The sequence below is a fragment of the Hyposmocoma kahamanoa genome, unplaced genomic scaffold (assembly GCF_003589595.1).
Source record: "Hyposmocoma kahamanoa isolate Upper Pololo Valley unplaced genomic scaffold, ASM358959v1 62, whole genome shotgun sequence".
Lineage (NCBI taxonomy): Eukaryota > Metazoa > Arthropoda > Insecta > Lepidoptera > Cosmopterigidae > Hyposmocoma > Hyposmocoma kahamanoa.
Genome location: NW_020653850.1, coordinates 11,048,738 through 11,068,343, shown reverse-complemented (window position 1 = coordinate 11,068,343; position 19,606 = coordinate 11,048,738). Strand labels below are relative to the sequence as shown.

Sequence of the window (19,606 nt, the reverse complement as noted above, 5' to 3'; positions counted from 1 at the left end):
AAGGCAATAAAAACATTCAATAATCTAAAGTCTGTTCCAATCCATTTTACCCAAAAAGTAATCAAACCGGTTTGCTTAAAATTCTAAAACAATCACTCGACTAATAGATTGTATAACACTTTTACGTATATTTTGAAGATATCGACTTGACATTTCATCATTTTTTCAACAATATTCATTTGAATAACATCGTAAAAGCGTATTTGAAAAACAGTAGTCCAAAAGTGAGGTTATTTTTCTGTCGAAAAATTATGACCACAGACTATTAAGCATAATGTATCCAAAAAAAAATTATTCGGTTCATTCAATTAAAGTTTTAAAGTTTTTGTAATCGTTTAGAAACTCGTAGATTTCAATTTCAATTGAAACGGGTATTAAGTGTAAGTATTTGAAGGAGGATTTAAAATTACGATTTCGGGAATCTTAAAGCTCCTATAGGTTATGCAAGAAAAACCACTGGTAGTATATCTTAAAGCTCCTATAGGTTATGCAAGAAAAACCACTGGTAGTATAAGTACCTACTCCACATTTATTCGCAAGCTAGCACGCTTGTACAACCAAACTTCTATAGCAATATTTTAATTGCCATAACGAATATCTCACATCTCTCGCCCAATCAAACATTTATCAGGAATTACCGCAAGAGGAGCCAATTAGTCAATTGACTGCTTCTTATTCTGTATCAGTTAACTACTTTTTATTTTAAATCGCCAACAATCGTGATTAGGCAATTTAATAAATTACATTTTCAAACGTTTTGGAGTTCTTAAAACAAAGCTTAGTATTGTATGCATTCTTATACTAATTCTTTAATTGTGAAACTGGTAACCCCGGTCGACGCTAAGTCCGCCATTTTGTTTATCCGTTAACCGGCCTATCACAGTAAATTTGACTCATATCCATGAAACCTTTTTTTAAACACTCCACGATTTACCACTTCTTCATGACGGCCAATATGTAGAGTAGATTACAACGTATGCAGATTATAATTTTCTGACTTTATGTATGAAATATAGTTACTCAGTATTTAATCACTATTTTGCAAATAATCATCACCGAAATAGCAAAATGAATATTTATTCATACTGATTCAATTAAACAAATCGATTTATTCAATTAATTAATCAATTTGTAGTTGGCAGTACAATGGACCATCACTAAAACAGTCAGTTATCTCTTTGTTTACTTTTTGCGTAAATTGGATTGGAACAGACTTTACTTATACATGATCTATAACATATATATGATAATTTTTGTGTAAATTCTCTTGAGTTCATATTCAAATTTATTTACCTTAGATGTAAAAAAATCCAAATATTGTCATTTTCTTTGGTAAATTTTTTTGAGATTTTAATTTAACAGGAAAATACATGTCTCTTAAATTTCACAGTACTTTGTTTTCGAGAGATATCGTTCAGAATTATTAAAGGAACACTATATATATATATATATATATATTATATATATATATATATATATATATATATACAGTGGTGGACACATAATTAAAGACACTTAGAGAATATTATTTTTTCAAAGTTTACTTATCCTATATTTTTTTATTATAATGCAATAGGAGCTTGCAATATTATTTAAATTATTCTAACGGGTATCGTGAAATGTTTGAAATGAAATAAAGAGAACGAAGATGTCGTATTTTAAATTTTTATTAAGTTTCTTTAATTACACCGTTATAAACTAATACAAAAGCTTGGCCAACTAATTAAAGACACACAAATCATGTAACTGCAAAAAAAATATTACAAATGTTAAAACGAATTTGAGTATAAAATTAGTTTCAGATGTATAATAAGAAAATAAAAGCACGTTGTTAATATTTTGTCGCATGTCCTTTAGCAGCAATGACGGCCCGACACCGCCTCGGCATAGAAGCAATCAAATTATTGCAAGTTTCAATCGAAATCTGTTCCCATGCCTCTTTAAATGCCGTGTATAGTTGATGCACGTTACTTGTACGTTTTTTTGCAACCATTTTCTTCACACGGGACCACAAGTTTTCGATCGGGTTAATGTCAGGACTATACGGTGGCCAATCCAAAACTGTTACTGATTGGCTTCTAAGAAATTCTTTGACCACTGCTGAAGTGTGTTTGGGATCATTATCATGTTGAAAAGTCCATATCACCGGCAAATGATCCTCGGCATAAGGTAACATGGTGTTTTCTAAAATATTTTTATATTGAAATTTATCCATGTTACCTTCTATTTTTTTAATAGGTCCCACACCGTGACCAGAAAAACATCCCCAAACTTTGATATTACCCCCTCCATGTTTAACAGTCTTTTTTGTGTATTTTGGATCCATTTCTTTTTTTGAAGGACGCCTCACGTAAACTTTTCCATCAGAGTTAACCATATTTATTTTAGTTTCGTCAGAAAAAAGCACATTTTTCCACTGTCGCTCTGTCCAATGTGCATATTTTTTGGCAAACAGCAATCTGGTTTTGATGTTTTCTTTCTTCAAAAGGGGTACCTTCCGAGAAATTCTTCCAAACAAGTTTGCCTCACATAATCGCCTTCTCACCGTTCTTGCAGACACTCCTCTAGATTCCTCTGCACCAGATACTTCCAAGCGAATGACTTCTGATCTTTTGAAAGGGTCTTTTTTAGCCAACAATTCTATTCTTGTGTCTTCTCGCTGGGTTGTTTTTCGCGGTGTAGGTTTCCTAGGCACATTTTCCGTAGTGTTAAATTTCTTAAAATAGCGTTCATTACCATATCTTTCGAGCATCGCAAGTGTTCTGCAATTTTCCTATATGACCACCATTTTTCATAAAAAATCAGAATTATCTTCCTTGTGGAAGGATCGCAACTTTTGCTTTTTCCCATAATATTTCAATTTAAATTTCACAATAAACTTAGAGCACGGCTAAAACTGAGTGAGATTTTGCGTATCACGAAAATTCGCTCAATGTTAGAAAAAATCAGTGCTCTTTTTTATTTTTTATTTCAAGTTTAGAACACGAAATACGCACTGTCTTTAATTAGATGGCCAGCAGCTAATGTATCGAAAAAGTTTGAATGATATTTGAAACAGGAACTATGTAAACTCTTTTTAGTTAAACTTTGATACTGTTCTCATTTTAAAAAATATATGATGTCAGTGTATGTAAAATGACTATTAAAATGGAATTGATACCTATCTTGGGTCTCTAAATATCATTTAATTTGTTGTATGTGGTCAACATCAAGGGTGTCTTTAATTATGTGACCACCACTGTATATATTATATATATATATATAACTTGGTGATGTGCCCCATCAAGTAAGATACAAACACAAGTATACATACATTTTGTACGTTTTCTATTTGCATTAAACCCGCGTGTATAGGTACTTGTGTAACGGAATGTTACACGTTTATTATTCTAAAAAACTAGTTTGTGCTTGCAACTGTGATATTACAAAAAAAAACTAACGATAATTTGTGAACCGATTTAGATGATTCTTTTTTGTTGGAACGAGGGTACCCAGTAGTGGTCCCATTCAAATTTGAAGAAAATATTCAATTTCTAAGGTAATTTCCGGTAACCAATTTCAATAAAACTTGGCAAGTAGATGTAATTCCATGATGGTACCATTCAAATTTGAAGACAATATTCCGCTTAACATATCACAAAGGACAAATCAGGTTGATTGAATTGGATAAATTGGTTTTAATAAAACTTGGCAAATAGAATAGATATAATTGCACAAACTTTACAGGTCAGATTTTTTATTCAAGGTCGTTTTATGTCATAAGAAACATAGCACATTTATAGCCTTTTTTGACAAATGGTGTGTTAACCACAACAGCGCTCAACGAACAGTTTCTTCCAAAAATATTAGCTTGCTCCTTTGTAACTAATTGTTGGCATTCTCGTAGGTACAGAATAAACCAGCAACATACACTGGCCAAAACCACCATTAAGGAAAATAATAATAATGATAAAACAGTCATTTACGTCTCTTTTTATAAATATTATATAGATTCGATAAATATATGAATAATAATCTCAGTACAGAGTACCGTATAACCGACCTCAAAAGTACGTGGAATTACAAATAACTATCAAGTTCTATAGAAATCCGTTACCGGAAAGTGCGCAAACGCGGATTCATCCCCACTTCTTTTAGTTCGCCACTATATGGGACTTGACACAGGAGATAATAAAAATCGGTTCTCACTACTCAAGTATATTGAGAGAAAAACGCCTTGAGTTGGAGAATAGCAAAATCAACCATTAAAATAATTGCTACTTATAATAAAATTTAGGCACTATTTATAAAAATAAATCTTCATGCGTGAACAGCCGTTAATAAGGGTTTATGATGGATGCTTTTCTTCAAAATTAAATGGGACCACTGTGGAGGTACCCTCTTTCCAACAAAAAAAGAATCATGAAAATTGGTTCACAAATACCGGAGTTATCGCGTAACATACATACAAAAAAACATAGTCTAATAGAGAACCTCGTCCTTTTTTTGAAGCCGGTTAAAAATGAGAATAAATTACTTTGCTTCTCCGCGAACCCAGTGAAGGTTAGTCGTGCATAATAACTGCGCTTTTGTTGAATATGAATAAACCTACAATTACCAATCATCACCAACAACACAAAAATTTATATCCTGATGATGCCGCAGAGAGGTGAAAAACGTGACGAGGGTATTTTTCGTGGTTTTAACTGCATGAAAATATATTCTCCACAAGCGCAGCTAGCCCACGGCCCACTAGATGTGGGCTAGGTGCGCTTGTGGAGAATATATATTTTTTGTGGTGTGACAGTGGGCTGGCCATCTCTGTCGGAGAACCGATAACCGAGGGGGAAAGCGAGTTCTTAAGTGGAGACCACGGCTCGGCAAACATAGTGTAGGACATTGTATGGCCAGATAGAGTGACGATTTGCGAAGGGCTGCTGGCAGCAACTGGATGCAACGCTAAGGAAGGGCGAAATGGCGCGCATTGGGAGAGGCCTATGTCCAGTAGTGGACTACGATGGGCTGTTGTTGTTGATGATGAAGCGCAGCGATTTTGCAGGGTCTAACCTTCCCTGGATAAGCGCAGTAGCAACATACAAATTTACTTCCGTTTTCATACTTTTATCTAAGGTTAAAGGGTAGGCACAACAATGGATATTTCATTTGCATGCACTCGGAAATGCAATATCCAGTCTTATATTATGATTAGCGAGCTCTTGGTATAGTATCAGCTGCGGTACGAGTAGTGTTGTACAAGGATGGTTGAGAGAAACGAGCACATGAATTTCGTCGCCCTCACTGCGCACGCCGCGCAGCGACCGCATGCGTCTAACTGTCATGGCAAAATACGCTCTATTCATTAATTTTTACGTTTTAACTTAATTGAGCCCCGGCCACGAGGTCGAGCCTGACTTGAATTTGGTCCACGTGGCGGCCCGCTCGGCGACCGGGTGCCCGCCGTGCGGTTATATTTTTCAGGGGAATTTAAATGTTGTTGCCTAGTAAATAGAATTTAGATTCGCCATTAATGTACATCAAGGCGTGGTAACTGAGCGGTCGCCGCGCGGCGGCCTCGTGAAAATCTTTCTCCACGTGTAACTGGGCGCTTATAAAAAATAACTTCGTGACAGCGGATACAGCGTGTATAGCTAAAGAACGCATGTGGCACATGGTCTTAATACGGCACCTACCCGGCGCAACTCACTTCCTCGTTTTCTATTTAATGAATATGTGTCTAGCTTAATTACTTCCATAACGTGCGTTGCTCAGCAGCAGTAGGAGTATTAAGCTGAGAAATGTTTATTTTATTTTATGGAGATAAAGGAATAAAACACTTGAATTCAAAGTGCTAAAATTTACTATAGGAACCAAAACATAAAGCTCGTGAACAAAAAATAATGTGATGAGACTAAACTGTTCGAATTGTCGATGACCCATTGACGGAATAGTCCTATTCTGTTATGTAAACTCGGTAAATTAATGCTTACTAAAGACGTCACTCCCACGAGGATACCGTCGTTTACGTCCTCTTCAGGGTCTTCGGTTCCGTAACATACGAGGCCTCCACCTTCCGTTTCCTGAATAAAGAAAATATCATGAATAGACATTGTCAACCTCTGACAACTACTGCAGAGATCTCATGTCTATCTATGCAGCGTCTGGCATTCAAGGCTGCTAATTGTACCCCCAGCAGTGAGCATAGCATAATATCATTGGCCCCTACTACATTTTTACAACTACATTTTTGTTGTTAATGTTGTTTTGAGTTGGTATTTTAGTTTCGGGATAAATCTTAACAACGTAATTTAATACATTTATCGAAATAGTGTTTTTAAATATTCAACAACCCCTTTATATATTATTTACAGTTTGCCTGGAGGTTGATACCTGATTTACCACTACATTTTGTATTTATTTTCTGAAGTTAGTAGGTAATTGCACGAATTAATATATTTTATTTATAACCGGCTTTGGGGCGTTTTGGGGGCTTCACCTACATCTTGGAGCCCAAGCTAACCTCACCTGCAAGTGGTGCGCCTGCTGATAGACGGACGAGGCTCTAGCGAGGGGTTTTCCCTTTCGGGGGTTGGGAGGTCAGACGGCAGTCGCTCCCGTAAAAACCAACACCGCCACATCAACTTATGGAAGTCAACAGAAGGATATGGCATAGGGATAGGGCGCCGCCGCAAAACGGCGCGCAGGAGCCTCGCCCGACTTCTGTGGCAAGTGGACTAGGGCTACCGTGTCAAGGGTGGGCACGGTTAAAGATGCGAGCCCCTACCCATCACAGGAAGCTCCGCTTTGCCACGTGGAACATTGGAACGCTGACTGGACGCGCGAGGGAGCTAGCAGACGTGCTTTCCAGGCGGAGGGTCGCCGTGGCGTTCCTGCAGGAGACTCGGTGGAAAGGCAGCAGATCCCGGCTCATTGGGAATGGCTACAAGCTGATCTACACCGGTGCTCCTGGGGGCGTGAACGGGGTGGCTGTGGTGCTCTCCGAGGAGTTTCACGATCACGTCCTGGAAGTGAAACGCTTTAGCGACCGGCTTATGGTAGTGAGGGTGCTTATCGAAGGGGTCGTGACCCACTTGATAGGCGCCTACGCACCTCAGGCTGGTTGCAGCGACACGGACAGGGCGAGGTTCTGGGATCAACTCGGGAAAGTGCTGAGTGCCATTCCTTTGTCGCAGGCAGTCGTCTTGGGTGGCGACCTAAACGGTCATGTGGGTGAGGCGAAGGGTTCGAGCGGGTCCACGGTGGCTACGGGTACGGCAGTCGCAACGCGGAGGGAGGAGACATCCTCACAACGTGTGCGGCGGCCGATCTCGCCATCGTGAACACGTTCTTTAAAAAGAACCCCGAGCATTTAATCACCTACAGGAGCGGCGGACACGCCACCCAAATCGATTTCCTACTCACCACGAGACATCATATCAGCAAAGTGGCCAACTGCAAGGTCATACCAGGTGAGAGTCTCACTGCGCAACACCGTCTTCTTGTCATGGATCTCTGCGTATAACCGGCCGACAAGCCCGCTGAGCGCTGCCGACGCCAAATCAAATGGTGGCGGCTTGATAGTACCACGACCCAGGAGTTCATCTCAGCGATCGGCGATAAATGCGCCGACCCTGAAGGTGATCTAGTCCAGAACCACTGGGACAACATTCAGGCTGCCATATCTGAGGCGGCGAAAGCGGTGCTGGGCTTGTCCAAGGGTGGTCGCAAATGTGACAAAGAAACTTGGTGGTGGAACGACACAGTCCAGAGGGAGGTGAGGGTGAAGAAAGCCCTCTTCAAAACGTGGCAAGCGTCCGAATCTTCTGAAGACCGCGACGCATATAGGGATGCCAAACGTGCCGCTAAGAAAGCTGTAGCCAGAGCCAGACGGGACCACTTGCAGCCGTTGTATGACAAGTTGGAATCGTCTGAGGGGCAGAAGCTTATCTTTAAGCTGGCACGTTCGAGGGTCTTAGCGGCACAAGATATTTCCAAGTGTCGCTGCATTAAAGACCCTCATGGCAACCTTATATGCGAGGTCGACGCGGTGAAGGAGAGATGGCGCTCATATTTCCACGAGCTGCTGAATCAGCAGCACAGAGAGGTGCAGCCACCGGTCCTCCCTCCGAATCAGGGACTAGTGCGACCGGTAACGCCTGAGGAAGTCCACTTGGCTCTTCGTCGCATGAAGAATCGGAAAGCTGTCGGAGCCGATGGGGTTCCCATCGAGGCCTGGAAGGCAATGGGTCCCCGTGGTATGGGCATCCTTACCGGCCTCTTTAATCGCGTGCTCCTCACCGGTAAAATCCCTAACAAATGGAGACTGAGTATTATCACTCCAGTCTTCAAAGGGAAGGGATCGGTGCAGGAGTGTGGCGATTATCGGGGCATAAAGGTCATGTCCCACACCATGAAGCTCTTCGAGCGTATAATAGACTCTCGGATCCGACAGGAGAGTGCTGTCTCGGAGGGTCAATATGGGTTTCGGCCTGGTTTTGGGACCATGGATCCTGTTTTTGCCCTAAGGGTCATCATGGAGAAATACAGATTGAAGAATACGCCTCTGCATTTCATGTTTCTTGACATGCAGAAGGCCTTCGACTGTATCCCCCGTGTAATGATCTGGTGGGCACTGAGATCCAAAGGGGTACCAGAAGCTTATATTGGCATCATCCGAGACATGTACCGCGATTCCGATTCCATGGTTAGGACTGCTGTTGGTAACACTAAACCCTTCCCTGTCACAGTCGGAGTTCACCAGGGCTCAGTTCTCAGTCCCTATCTGTTCAGCGTGATATTAGACGAGGTCTCAAGCTCCATCCGAGACACGCATGAGCAACCCCCGTGGATGCTTACGTACGCTAACGATATCGCGCTGGCGGATGCGGATAGAGGGAGACTGGTACAACGAGTGAATGTGTGGAAGGAGTCGCTTGAGAACGGCGGTCTGAGACTAAATGTGGCGAAGACTGAGTACATGGTCTGCAACGCTACAGATCCCCTACCCGTACGCATAGGCGAAGACGCGGTCGAGCCTACGGGCCAGTTTAAATACTTGGGATCTGTACTTAGCGCGTCCGGAGACATCGACTGCGACGTCAGAGCCCGAATCGAAGCCGCTTGGGCAAAGTGGCGTGAGGTGACTGGTGTAATTTGTGACCCTAAGATGCTGAAAGGCTGAAAGGACAGGTCTATAAATCCATCATTACACCTGTCCTTTTATATGGCAGTGAAACGTGGCCCGTACTTGAGCGTCATAAGCAGGAGCTGCGTGTCACGGAAATGAAGATGCTGCGTTGGATGTGTGGAGTTTCACGGAAAGACCGTGTCAGAAACTCCCGCATCCGAGGCAGCCTTCATGTCCGTGACATTGCAGATAAACTGCAAGAAAGCCGCCTACGTTGGTACGGCCACATCCTACGGAAACCGGCATGCTACGTGGGAAATAAATGTCTGGCTATATACCCAAGAAGTGCTGGCTTGACGTCGCCAAGGGTGATATGCGTGCCAATGGTCTCACCACTAAGGATGCCGAAGACCGTGCAAAGTGGAGGAGAAAAAGTAGGAAAGCGGACCCCGGGCTCCGCAGCAACCCTGCTGAGGACGCAACCGGGACAACGCTCAGATGAGAGAGAGATTTATAACCGGCTTTCGACTTTATTTTTTTTTTGTATGTTACGCAATTACTCCGGCTTTGTAAACCGATTTTGATGATTTTCGCTTTGTTGGGAAGAAGGCACCTCAGTTTTACCAATTTAATATAAATTTGAAGAAAATATTCCACCTTGAAGGGTGGCAAACTATCAACCCAGTTTCGCGCACTTTCCGGTGACTGATTTCAATAAAACTTGGCAAATAGATGTAATTCCACTAACTTTTAATGTCGGGTTTTCTTTAAAAAAAAGTTGTTCTTATAAACAACGATAGACCTACATATCGCTGCCTTGCTTTCTCAAACTAGTATCTTATAAAGAGTGATTATTCAGGAGATGGCAAAATTTTCTATTTATTTTAAATTTCTTATCAAGTGGGTTCATTTGGATGCATTTCTTTAAGAATAGGTAAAGTATAAAAGTGTGTGACTATGAAGTAAATGTGATGTGAAACCATCCTACAGAATTTGTATATACAATCCATTTTTGCGTTTTACTAACTTTGTGCTTTATGATACGAGTTTGAGAAAGTAAGGAGACGATATGTTATTTACGGTTTACATATAAACCACGTGAAATGTTTATGTAGGAAATTCTGCATCACCTACTACGCTCTTAGGGAGAATTAATTAATTTCTATACCTGCTATAATTTCGAAATCAAAAGACGATTAAAGTCGTTCTTCTTTCAAATAAACGTTATGGTACATGTGACCAGTTATTCATACGAACGTTGTTATCGTAATAAAATTTTTAACGTTCCTCTAAGTATGTCCTTGACCGTAAATATATCAAAATCCTTTTCATAAGTTTCACTATTAGATTTAATGACTTATAACGGAATTTTAAGGGTGCTTATTTGCGCACTACAATGATTAGTATTTATACAAAGTAAATACTCCAGCAGTGTATGAACCTCAAAAGCGACCTTAGCCTACTGACGGATACATACATTATATCCATAATATAATTAGACAAGTAGAGCAATTCCCATCTATTCGGTTAATGTCTACCACAGACAGACGAAAAAAACAATAGATCTGCCTTACGGCGCGTGTATACGCTAAGAAATTCGACGTGTCTGCTACAGAAAAGATGAGAATGGCCGTGTACACGACAAGAACTTTATCGGATATAGCCACGAAAATGTGTCGTCTGTTGCAGAGAAAAAAATGATGAGTATGTACATGATACGAATGCTTTCGGGCAGACGTGTGTAGGGTAAACGTGTCAGTGCATTAACCAGTCTTCCAGGTAGCTGTCGTTTTACTACGTCGTTTGTCGTTTTGCTACTAAACAAACCATTTCACCATTTTTTAGATATTATTTTCTATAGAAAAATTTATAAGAAAAAAGATTTAGAAAAATGTATAAGAAGAAGAAAATTTACTAGATTCATTCAATTTTGCAACGGAATGATGCGTTTGGACCCTCTATCTTACACTGTGACAACAGGTGTAAAAGTTTATCAAATTTTTTTTTCTGTATTTGTCATTTCTTGAGAATATTCCTTAAGAGTAATAAATATTTCTCTCCATGCCCAAAAGTACGTCGTTTATATTTATAAATCTTTAAGGTTTGGTTCCATAATACGAGTTGTACCTCTAATAAATTTATAAGTAAATCATGCAACTAATAATAGTTGCAATAAAATTAGTGGTGCAACAGTGGTACTTTGCAACACCAGTCCACGCGCATAAATGTTCGTTTCAATAGCGGCAGAGCGCGTCGAGTCGGTAGTAGACAAGATTTTTTTCTTGTCCGGGTGGCGCCGCGTAGCGGGTCCAAATTTATAATTCTTGGATATAGGAATAACTTCTGGAGTATCGAGGTAATTTTTTTCATATGATAGATAATAACATTCCTAACAACTTTTATTCTTGTATAATTTCTTGAAAAGTTGATAGTTTCAGAGAAAAAAAATAATTATTGCTTTTTTGTATGGAGTAATATACATTTTATTTTTTATCTCAAAATATACGAAAATGTACTGTGCGTGGGTTACTTACAATATAGTTCCAACCATTTTCTATGTAGAAAAAAATAATTGGCTTGGCTTTATAAGTAAATGTGCGGCAAAATTGCTAACTCTTTTATGTACTTTTTTAACAAAATACATGAGATTCGACTAAAGAAAAATTAATTTTAGTGTAATTTAGAGAGTTAAGTTATAACAATAACACGCAAGTTAAGTAGAAACTAGTATATTGTGTTAAAAAATAAATAACAAATCATTGACCTACCAACAAATAGACATCGGATGTAATACAAAAACCACGAAAAAAATGTCCGAGGTTAACCTATACAAGCGTAGTGACATGTAACGAAATATAAAAAAACTAAAACATTTAATTTAAATTGTAACGTCATTGCAGTACTGCCTAAATTTGCTTACAACAATTTGAGGGGCCAAAACACCATATTCAGCTTCTACTGGAAACTTAACAAAATGCACCATATTTAGCTTCGACTGAAAATTACTTGAACACAAGAGTAATGCCTTTCTCGTAAATATTAATTAATACACAAGAGTAATGGAATAGCCTTTCTCGTAAGTATTAATTATTATTTTTTATGTATATTCTTATGTCGAATTTTGTACAAATTCACTTAAAGGTATAATAAAGAGTTGGGCAGATACATACATACAAATATTACTATAAATGTGAAAATAAGCGTGTACTATAAGAAGTGTACCGATATTCTAACTAAACGTAAACTCAAATATCCGTCAAATTATTTTAAAAATAGGATTAAAATCAAAGCAACTCTACACTTTCTTTGTTCTAAATATTTCAATCGCTTGTGGTTCGAACAATTGAAAATGACCAAGAAGTTTACATAAGCTTCTTGAAACTGACGTAGTGGGTCTCTTTCCATCTTTTGCACATGCAATGAGTAGAAAAAGGACAGTTAGCCCTTTCATTATTTCGTGTGCTTTTGTGATTTATATCTATGATTCAGTTATATATAAATTAAATACTTTAATACTGTACAAAATAACACTTTTTTTGTTTAGTGAAAATGTGATACAAAATCCTGTTTTCACACTTTAATGCAGCTCTTTTTACAAGTTATTATTATTGGTACTGCATGATTGACAACCACGCTGTCATTCGAACAAACGAAGACTATTGCGCGATTGACGCTCTGTATGCGATTTTAACGCCCTACAGGTGCGAAAACTTTTTAGCACAAACCCGACGTCCATTTATTGGTAGGTCAATGTAACAAATCTAAAATTTTGACACCTTATTACTCGTAAAGCCGCAAGTACCTGCAGATGGATTATTTTTTTCTTGATGATGTTGATGATGATTGGACCTATGCTGTAAATAAACCACACACATTACATTTTCCTACATCAAGAAATAAAAAATAAAATGTATATTTCATTCAGTTGTTCCTAAAGGTCGTAAATATAATTTGAAAAAATTAAAGTGACCATCACAGTATTTTCGTAGGTTATATGGAAATAGCCTTTGTTAAATACAGTACTTACGTGTTAATATTTTTGTACGAACATCGCGGATTGGTATCTCGATTATGCGAGTATGATTTTGAAATAGAAATTTAATGCTGAACAATCCTGAATTTGAGGCACTCTTGTGAAATAACCAAAAACACAGTAATAAATACGCTTAGTATTTTGTAATTTTTGAAACACAGAGGGCATTTGAAACACAGAGGGCACGCTTCAATTATAGAATGCATGACCCACTCTGTACTCGAACCTACACGGCGGCGCGCATCGGATGAACACAAATACAAGCCATGCTGTTACGTTTGTATGGAGATACAATAATCGTCTTAAAAACTATATAATTATAATACTACAATGTATCGGCCTGTCTCTTAATGCGATAGGCTGAGAGAAAATGGAGTTGCTATGTGTTCAAAAACATTAAATAAGCTTTTAGATTTTTCTTTAAGTGGTTATATTAATAGGCAGCATTTGTAAAATATATGTTCGATTTTATGGTAAATATGTGTTTTTACTACTCACACTCTGTCCAACTAAGAAGCTATACTTTTAAAATATAAAAATTAAGTTTCTAGGCCTGCGTTTTATTTAACACTATGATATTCTGGAACAGTTTATTTAAAAGATTTAATTTGTCATACAGCGATGTATCTTTGTAGGCTGATGAGTGTTTTATACTTACTGCTGTAGACAAAGCACTAGATTTGTCATAATCTGTGCAAAAATATTGCTTGACAGTTCTTTGAACCATTATTTCACATTGGCTGCGCTTGATCACACGCATCCTTTCTGCAAACAAACTTTTACTGACAGCCCAAGCCTGTAATAAATTACCTTTATATAATTACGTTATAATACAGTATAAAAGCGTCTTAAAAGTAGAAATATAAAAAAATCGGTAAAATTCTAACACCAGCACACGTAAAGGTGCCAAAAAGTAGCTCGGTCTATTTTGCTAGGTACATTTATTTTACTGCTTTACTTGAATATATCGTAATTATATTTTATTCTTATAACAATATATTGAGCGTTTAAAGTTGCCAGAAGTGATATGTTAAAAGTTCAATATTAATCTGCCAGTGTTTGCAAGGACTTGGGCGAAATTCCGTGCGCTTCAATAAAAAGTACCCTAGCTTTTTTTCTATAGTATTTCGTCATTATCAGATGGCCATTTGTTAAATATCTTAGATCTTAGACTGCTAATTCACAGCAAACATCACAGTCCTCTCCTGTTTGCATTCAACGCTGCGCTATCCCAAATTATACCTTACCTACGATAGAATTACTTAAGACTTACTGTAGTAGTTCTAATAACAGTAGCTGTACAAATACCATCATAATCTTGATCTAATGAAGCCAAAGGTATTTTATTTACGACTGTATTGAACAGCCATGATATATTCATCTCCTGTTGAGGTAAAACAGTTTTTTGTTTAGTAGATGTACTCTTTTATACCTATGTTATATACAAAGTAGATCGATTACAGAAGCATCTGCTGGGAATAATGCATAACATTTTCAAGCGTATCAGAGAACTCGTAAGATTTTATATTTAGTGGAGGTATGGTGATGTAATTGTAATACTATGGTCATGTAAGTATTCTCTCTACAGATAACGGGGACAGGTGTGGGGCAGACGGGGCGTAATCTACGGCACAGGAGACTTGAGATCTTATATCACAAGGACATGACATGCATGTGACGCAAATATCAAAACCAATGCCAGTCAGTTATTGCCTATTGCATCCCTGTATTGGGGGACCCACAAAACTTCTCTAATCCATGCAAGCGTGCACAGATAACAATCCTTAAAGTAATGTTCTTTAAGAGAAGTAATTATCCAACTACCCATTTCTAACTGTGAGACAAATATACATCCCTCGCACTATACTACGCCAGAAATCATCTTTGCCGCCGGATGACTCCCTCGCCCAAAATCGTCGACGTCACCCAGTCAATATGATAGTCTCTTGCCGCACTTCTTTTACTCGTCGACAGGCTGCCGCTCAGGGATCCCGACTTTACAATAACGTAAACTAACTAATCTCTATTTACACACTAACAAAACACAACGTCAAAATTAAGGTACAAAATTGGTTGCAGACTCTTACGTACGATTATAAAGAGAATCTCCTCTAAAACCCTCTTTTGAATTATAAAACATCATTGCAAAGAATCTCTTTCTTTTTTGTTTTTAATTCTTTACAATTTTTCAGTCACATCACGTTTTATGTGTGTTTAAAGTTTTTGTTCTTACTGCAACTTATTGTTTTTTGTTTTTTTTTTTAATTTAATTTTAAAATGTATTAAACCCATTTTGTTTTTTTCTTTTAATTTAATTTGTTATACATGTCTAATCATTGCTTTTCACTTAAATATTATTTTGTTTAAGTAGGAACTGTTACACCGTCCGTTTCACATTTTTGTTGACATTGTGTGTCGAGTAACTCTAACCCCTGAGACACAGGTTACCACCTAGTTCAGGGGTGGGATGTATCGTCACCTATTTGGACACTGTTGTACAAAACCTGTTTAATTATAATGTGTGCCGTGTAACATGTTCCATTTTTGTGTACAATAAATTATTATTATTATTAGACAACCACCAGTGCCCGTAGCATGACGCCGCAATAAACCTATTATAGCCACATTTAGCTGTCAAGATAATTGATAAAACTGCTATTTTTATTTTTCACTATAGCGAATGACGTCATATTTTTGACGCACAGCGCGCCCAAATTGGTTCTACCGGGAATCGAATGCAGAACCAAGAGCTACGAAATTCGCTCCGCGTCTCTACTCAGAGCGCCTAGGCCAGAACTACTTCAGATAAATTCATTTCCCAAATTGGTTCTATCGGGAACCGAACCAGAAACCTTTTCATGCAGTGCCGACAGTGCAAACCGTTGAACTATCGAGGTCATCTTATTTGGACTATTACATTAATTACATGTAAAATCTACAAATTGCTTAAACACGACCACCCATTCATATTCCCGTGAGAAGAAATATTCACTTTATTTATTAGATGAGAAGTTCTATATTGCATTGCTATTTGCAAAGTTCGCGCTACGCATACCGGCATCGATCAGCTGATAGCTGCCTTTTAAATAATTATACCTTGTTGTTGAGAAGCCAAATGACATTTTGCATTGCCCGTGGCGCCACAAGCTAGCGACGGAAAGCAGCGACGCGCTGCACCGAGTTACACCGCGCGAAGTCGACTACAGTCGCCAACCGTCGCGACTTGTTATTTGTTGTTTGAAGAAATGTATACTGTATTTAGTAGACAATATGTTCTATAGTATATTGCATTTTATAAAGTGCGCCAGCCGTAGCTCGCTGCAGCCCGTCGCCGCTTGCTGCAGCTTCGTTTTCATTTGTTTGTTTAATGAAATGTTGCCTTATTTTATAAAGGATAAAGTAAATGTTGCATTGCTCGTTTCAATGTAGCGCCACGTTCGCGTTGCGTTGCGTCTCGGTGATATGAATCAAGCATTAAGAATATTTACTTTTTTGTTACTTCGGTCATTCTCAAAACAATAAAGCTTTACATATGCGGACGTTTCCTATCCCTGAATATCAAATAAAACCTCAAATATATTTTTTTAATTGTGTACACTTTTGCCTAGTCAGAGTTTATATCAGCATCAAAAGAGAAGGAAAAAGAGAGATATAATAAAAGAAAAAGAGAAAAGAGTTGTTTCTAGTGTGAGGAAATGACTTTTAAAAATCATAAAAAATTCGAACGCGAAACAGAACTTATTTAAAGTATGGTATAATAGAAAAAACTAGCAAAAATGGCAACAATTGAAAAAGTTATACTGAAAGCGTAGGTTCTGAAAAATATGTTCACAATATAAGAAATCCCATCAAATATCCATCACCAGCAAATTCCTGAAATATAGTAAGTTCAACAAGGTTCTAGTTCGATGTTAGAAAGCCACAAAAATGTTCTCAGGAACGAACTTTGCCAGCCATCTACATTCTTTGAACGAAGCTTTGTGGGACCAAGATTCGAAATGATGTGTTTATAGAGCCTAATCGATTTCTTTTGATACAGTTAAACGTATTATATTTTATATTTTGTTTATATCTGCCGATATAAGTGCCATCAAAGAGTTTTTTTTAAATAAATAAACTAGATTTTTTAATATTTGGTTAATTGTATAATTGTATAAAACAATACTCCCATAATTTCTTATGATTAATTACAGTTATGAAATTTATAGAAAAGTGGAATAATTTACATTTTGATTATTTCAAAATGTTTTGAAAGTTTAAAAATTTACATTTAAATTTAGAATTTGTTTATTTCTGCCGATATAAGTGCCTTCCAAGAGTTTCTTTTTAATAATTTTAAAATAGTTTTTTTAATATTTGGTTAATTGTATAATTAGAAAAAAATACTCCAATAATTTTTTATGATTAATTACAGTTACGAAATTTATAGAAAAGTGTAATCATTTACATTTTGATCATTTCAAAAGTTTAAAAATTTACAAAAAAACATTTTATTTCTGTGTAATTAATTACAAAAAGTGTGGAAAATATAAAATAGAAATGATGCTTATTTTTACGTATTAAGGTGCCTTTTTAATTTTTGTTTTTATATTTTCCTAAAAATGTTTGAACTTTCTAATTCCCGCAGCAATTTAAAATAAAAATTTCTAATTACCGTTTCCAACTGGTCCATAAAATATTTCTATCTTAATAGCTCGAAAACCACTTTGTAGTTAACCACTTAATAGTTTAGTTACAAGTTGTTCATATTTCAATATTATTCAATATTGGGTTATAATAAGGGAGAAAAAAAAATTGACCGCGGTAATTAGGCTGAGAACACCAAATTGTGAGGATGGTCGATTTATTTAAGGTTTTAATAAATCAACAGAGGAAACTGTCTTAGCCGTTCAAATGGGAGTGAAGTTGGCACAGCGACTACAGACGTATCTTTGACAATTGAAGATTTCTTGGTAAAACGGTCATAATCTCATAACAGACGATTTCTGTGATGACATTAGGCTTTTATGTCTACACAACTACACAACAGACTTCAACTCGATATAATTAGTTTAAATCATACATTTTAGAACTTTTGTTTTTCTCATTTATATGTCCACTAAGCAACTTACTATACCTAAATAGGCAGGATGGCTTGCTATTATGCTAGTGACTGCCTCCGTGGACAAACGGTTACCATGCTGATCTGCCACACAGAGGTCCCGGGTTCGATTCCCGGGCCGGCAGAAATATTTGTATGGCCTACATTTCTGTCATGAGTTTGGGTGTAATTTGTGGTTGATGTGTGTGTCCATGACACCCACGACACAGGCTTACTATTATTATTATTATTATTATTATTATTATATCTATTTTAGACTCTCGCCTCTCCCAAGGCCTAGATTAATTTAGAATTTTTAAGTGGGAGAGGCGGTATTTCCCGGCAGTGACACTTAAATGTTTTATACACAATATTTTCTTCTCAAATAGCTTACCAATACTGCCAAATTATTACTATTATTATTATTATTTTAGTGACAGACGCAGACGGCTAAATCCAAATCCGTTTTATTTGCTGGGATAACGGAATAACAAACTAGTGAAAAATATTAATTTAGTGAAAATAACACTTTGTGAGGCGCCTTCACTGGATACATTACTATTAATTCGACGAAACAAAATTGAACAATAAACCATAATACACTCAAAAAATATTTTTGGTTTACGTAGCACACGTTCACGTTGAGAGAGTGTTGGCGTATAACAAATGTTGGTTATGATAGATTTATCATAACAATGCATGGTGACAAGGGAACGCTCATTTTACACTTCGACTAGTTTGTTAATCAGTGGCTGGGATATTCTAATTGCGGAACTGCTTAAGAAATCTCTATTAAAAGTACGTTGCTTCTCGTATGCATCGACGAGTCAAATGTTTTATTAACAATATTTTCTTCTCAATGAGCTTACCAATACTGCCAAATTATATGCCGGGAACCTAAAATAGCGCTGAGAATAGATGTGTGTTATATTTCGCCACTGTTGATTGTCTTCCTTCGTGTCTTCATTTGCAATTACCGTTAATATACCAGCCACAACTTTTGCTGAACTCAAGGAAACGAGGAGTCTGCGAATTTAACAGACGACTTTAAGATGTGTCCTGACGGTTAAAAAAAAGATAGACAAAATCATTGGTCATGTAGCGTTTGAATATCGTACATGAAACCAAATACAGTCGTTACTAAAAAATGATGCAATTGAGAAAATACGATTTGAAAGTTCAAAAAATTGAAAACTGAATGAAGCCAATAAATTTATATACTAGTTTATAAGTAGATAACTAATAATTAATGTTTAAATAAAAATTGTTCGCAATAAGATTAATTTTTTTTAAATTTTCAATTCATGTAATCTCAATTCCATACATAATTTTCGAGTTACGACATTATTTGGTTTCATACATGAAACAATGTGGTATCATGGTACCCCAA

The 19,606-nt window shown here is 37.2% G+C and overlaps 1 protein-coding gene across 1 annotated transcript; it reads right to left on the bottom strand.

The window, feature by feature from the left end:
* Positions 1 to 5,826: 5,826 nt before the first annotated feature.
* LOC113229839 lies at positions 5,827 to 19,236 on the bottom strand. Its single transcript, XM_026463522.1, has 4 exons — positions 19,086 to 19,236; positions 14,410 to 14,520; positions 13,795 to 13,932; positions 5,827 to 6,056 (listed from the first exon to the last, which is right to left on the bottom strand). The coding sequence occupies exons 2-4, from the start codon at positions 14,515 to 14,517 to the stop codon at positions 5,838 to 5,840; spliced, it is 465 nt and encodes a 154-aa protein (XP_026319307.1). The 5' UTR covers positions 14,518 to 14,520; positions 19,086 to 19,236; the 3' UTR covers positions 5,827 to 5,837.
* Positions 19,237 to 19,606: the final 370 nt, after the last annotated feature.

Coding starts and splice junctions, on each gene's coding strand:
- LOC113229839 (XM_026463522.1), bottom strand. CDS start 14,517: ATGAATATATCATGGCTGTTCAATACAGTCGTAAATAAAATACCTTTG. Junction 13,933..14,409: donor CTGTTATTAGAACTACTACA/GTAAGTCTTAAG, acceptor AATTTATTACAG/GCTTGGGCTGTCAGTAAAAG. Junction 6,057..13,794: donor CTAGTGCTTTGTCTACAGCA/GTAAGTATAAAA, acceptor TTCTTTATTCAG/GAAACGGAAGGTGGAGGCCT.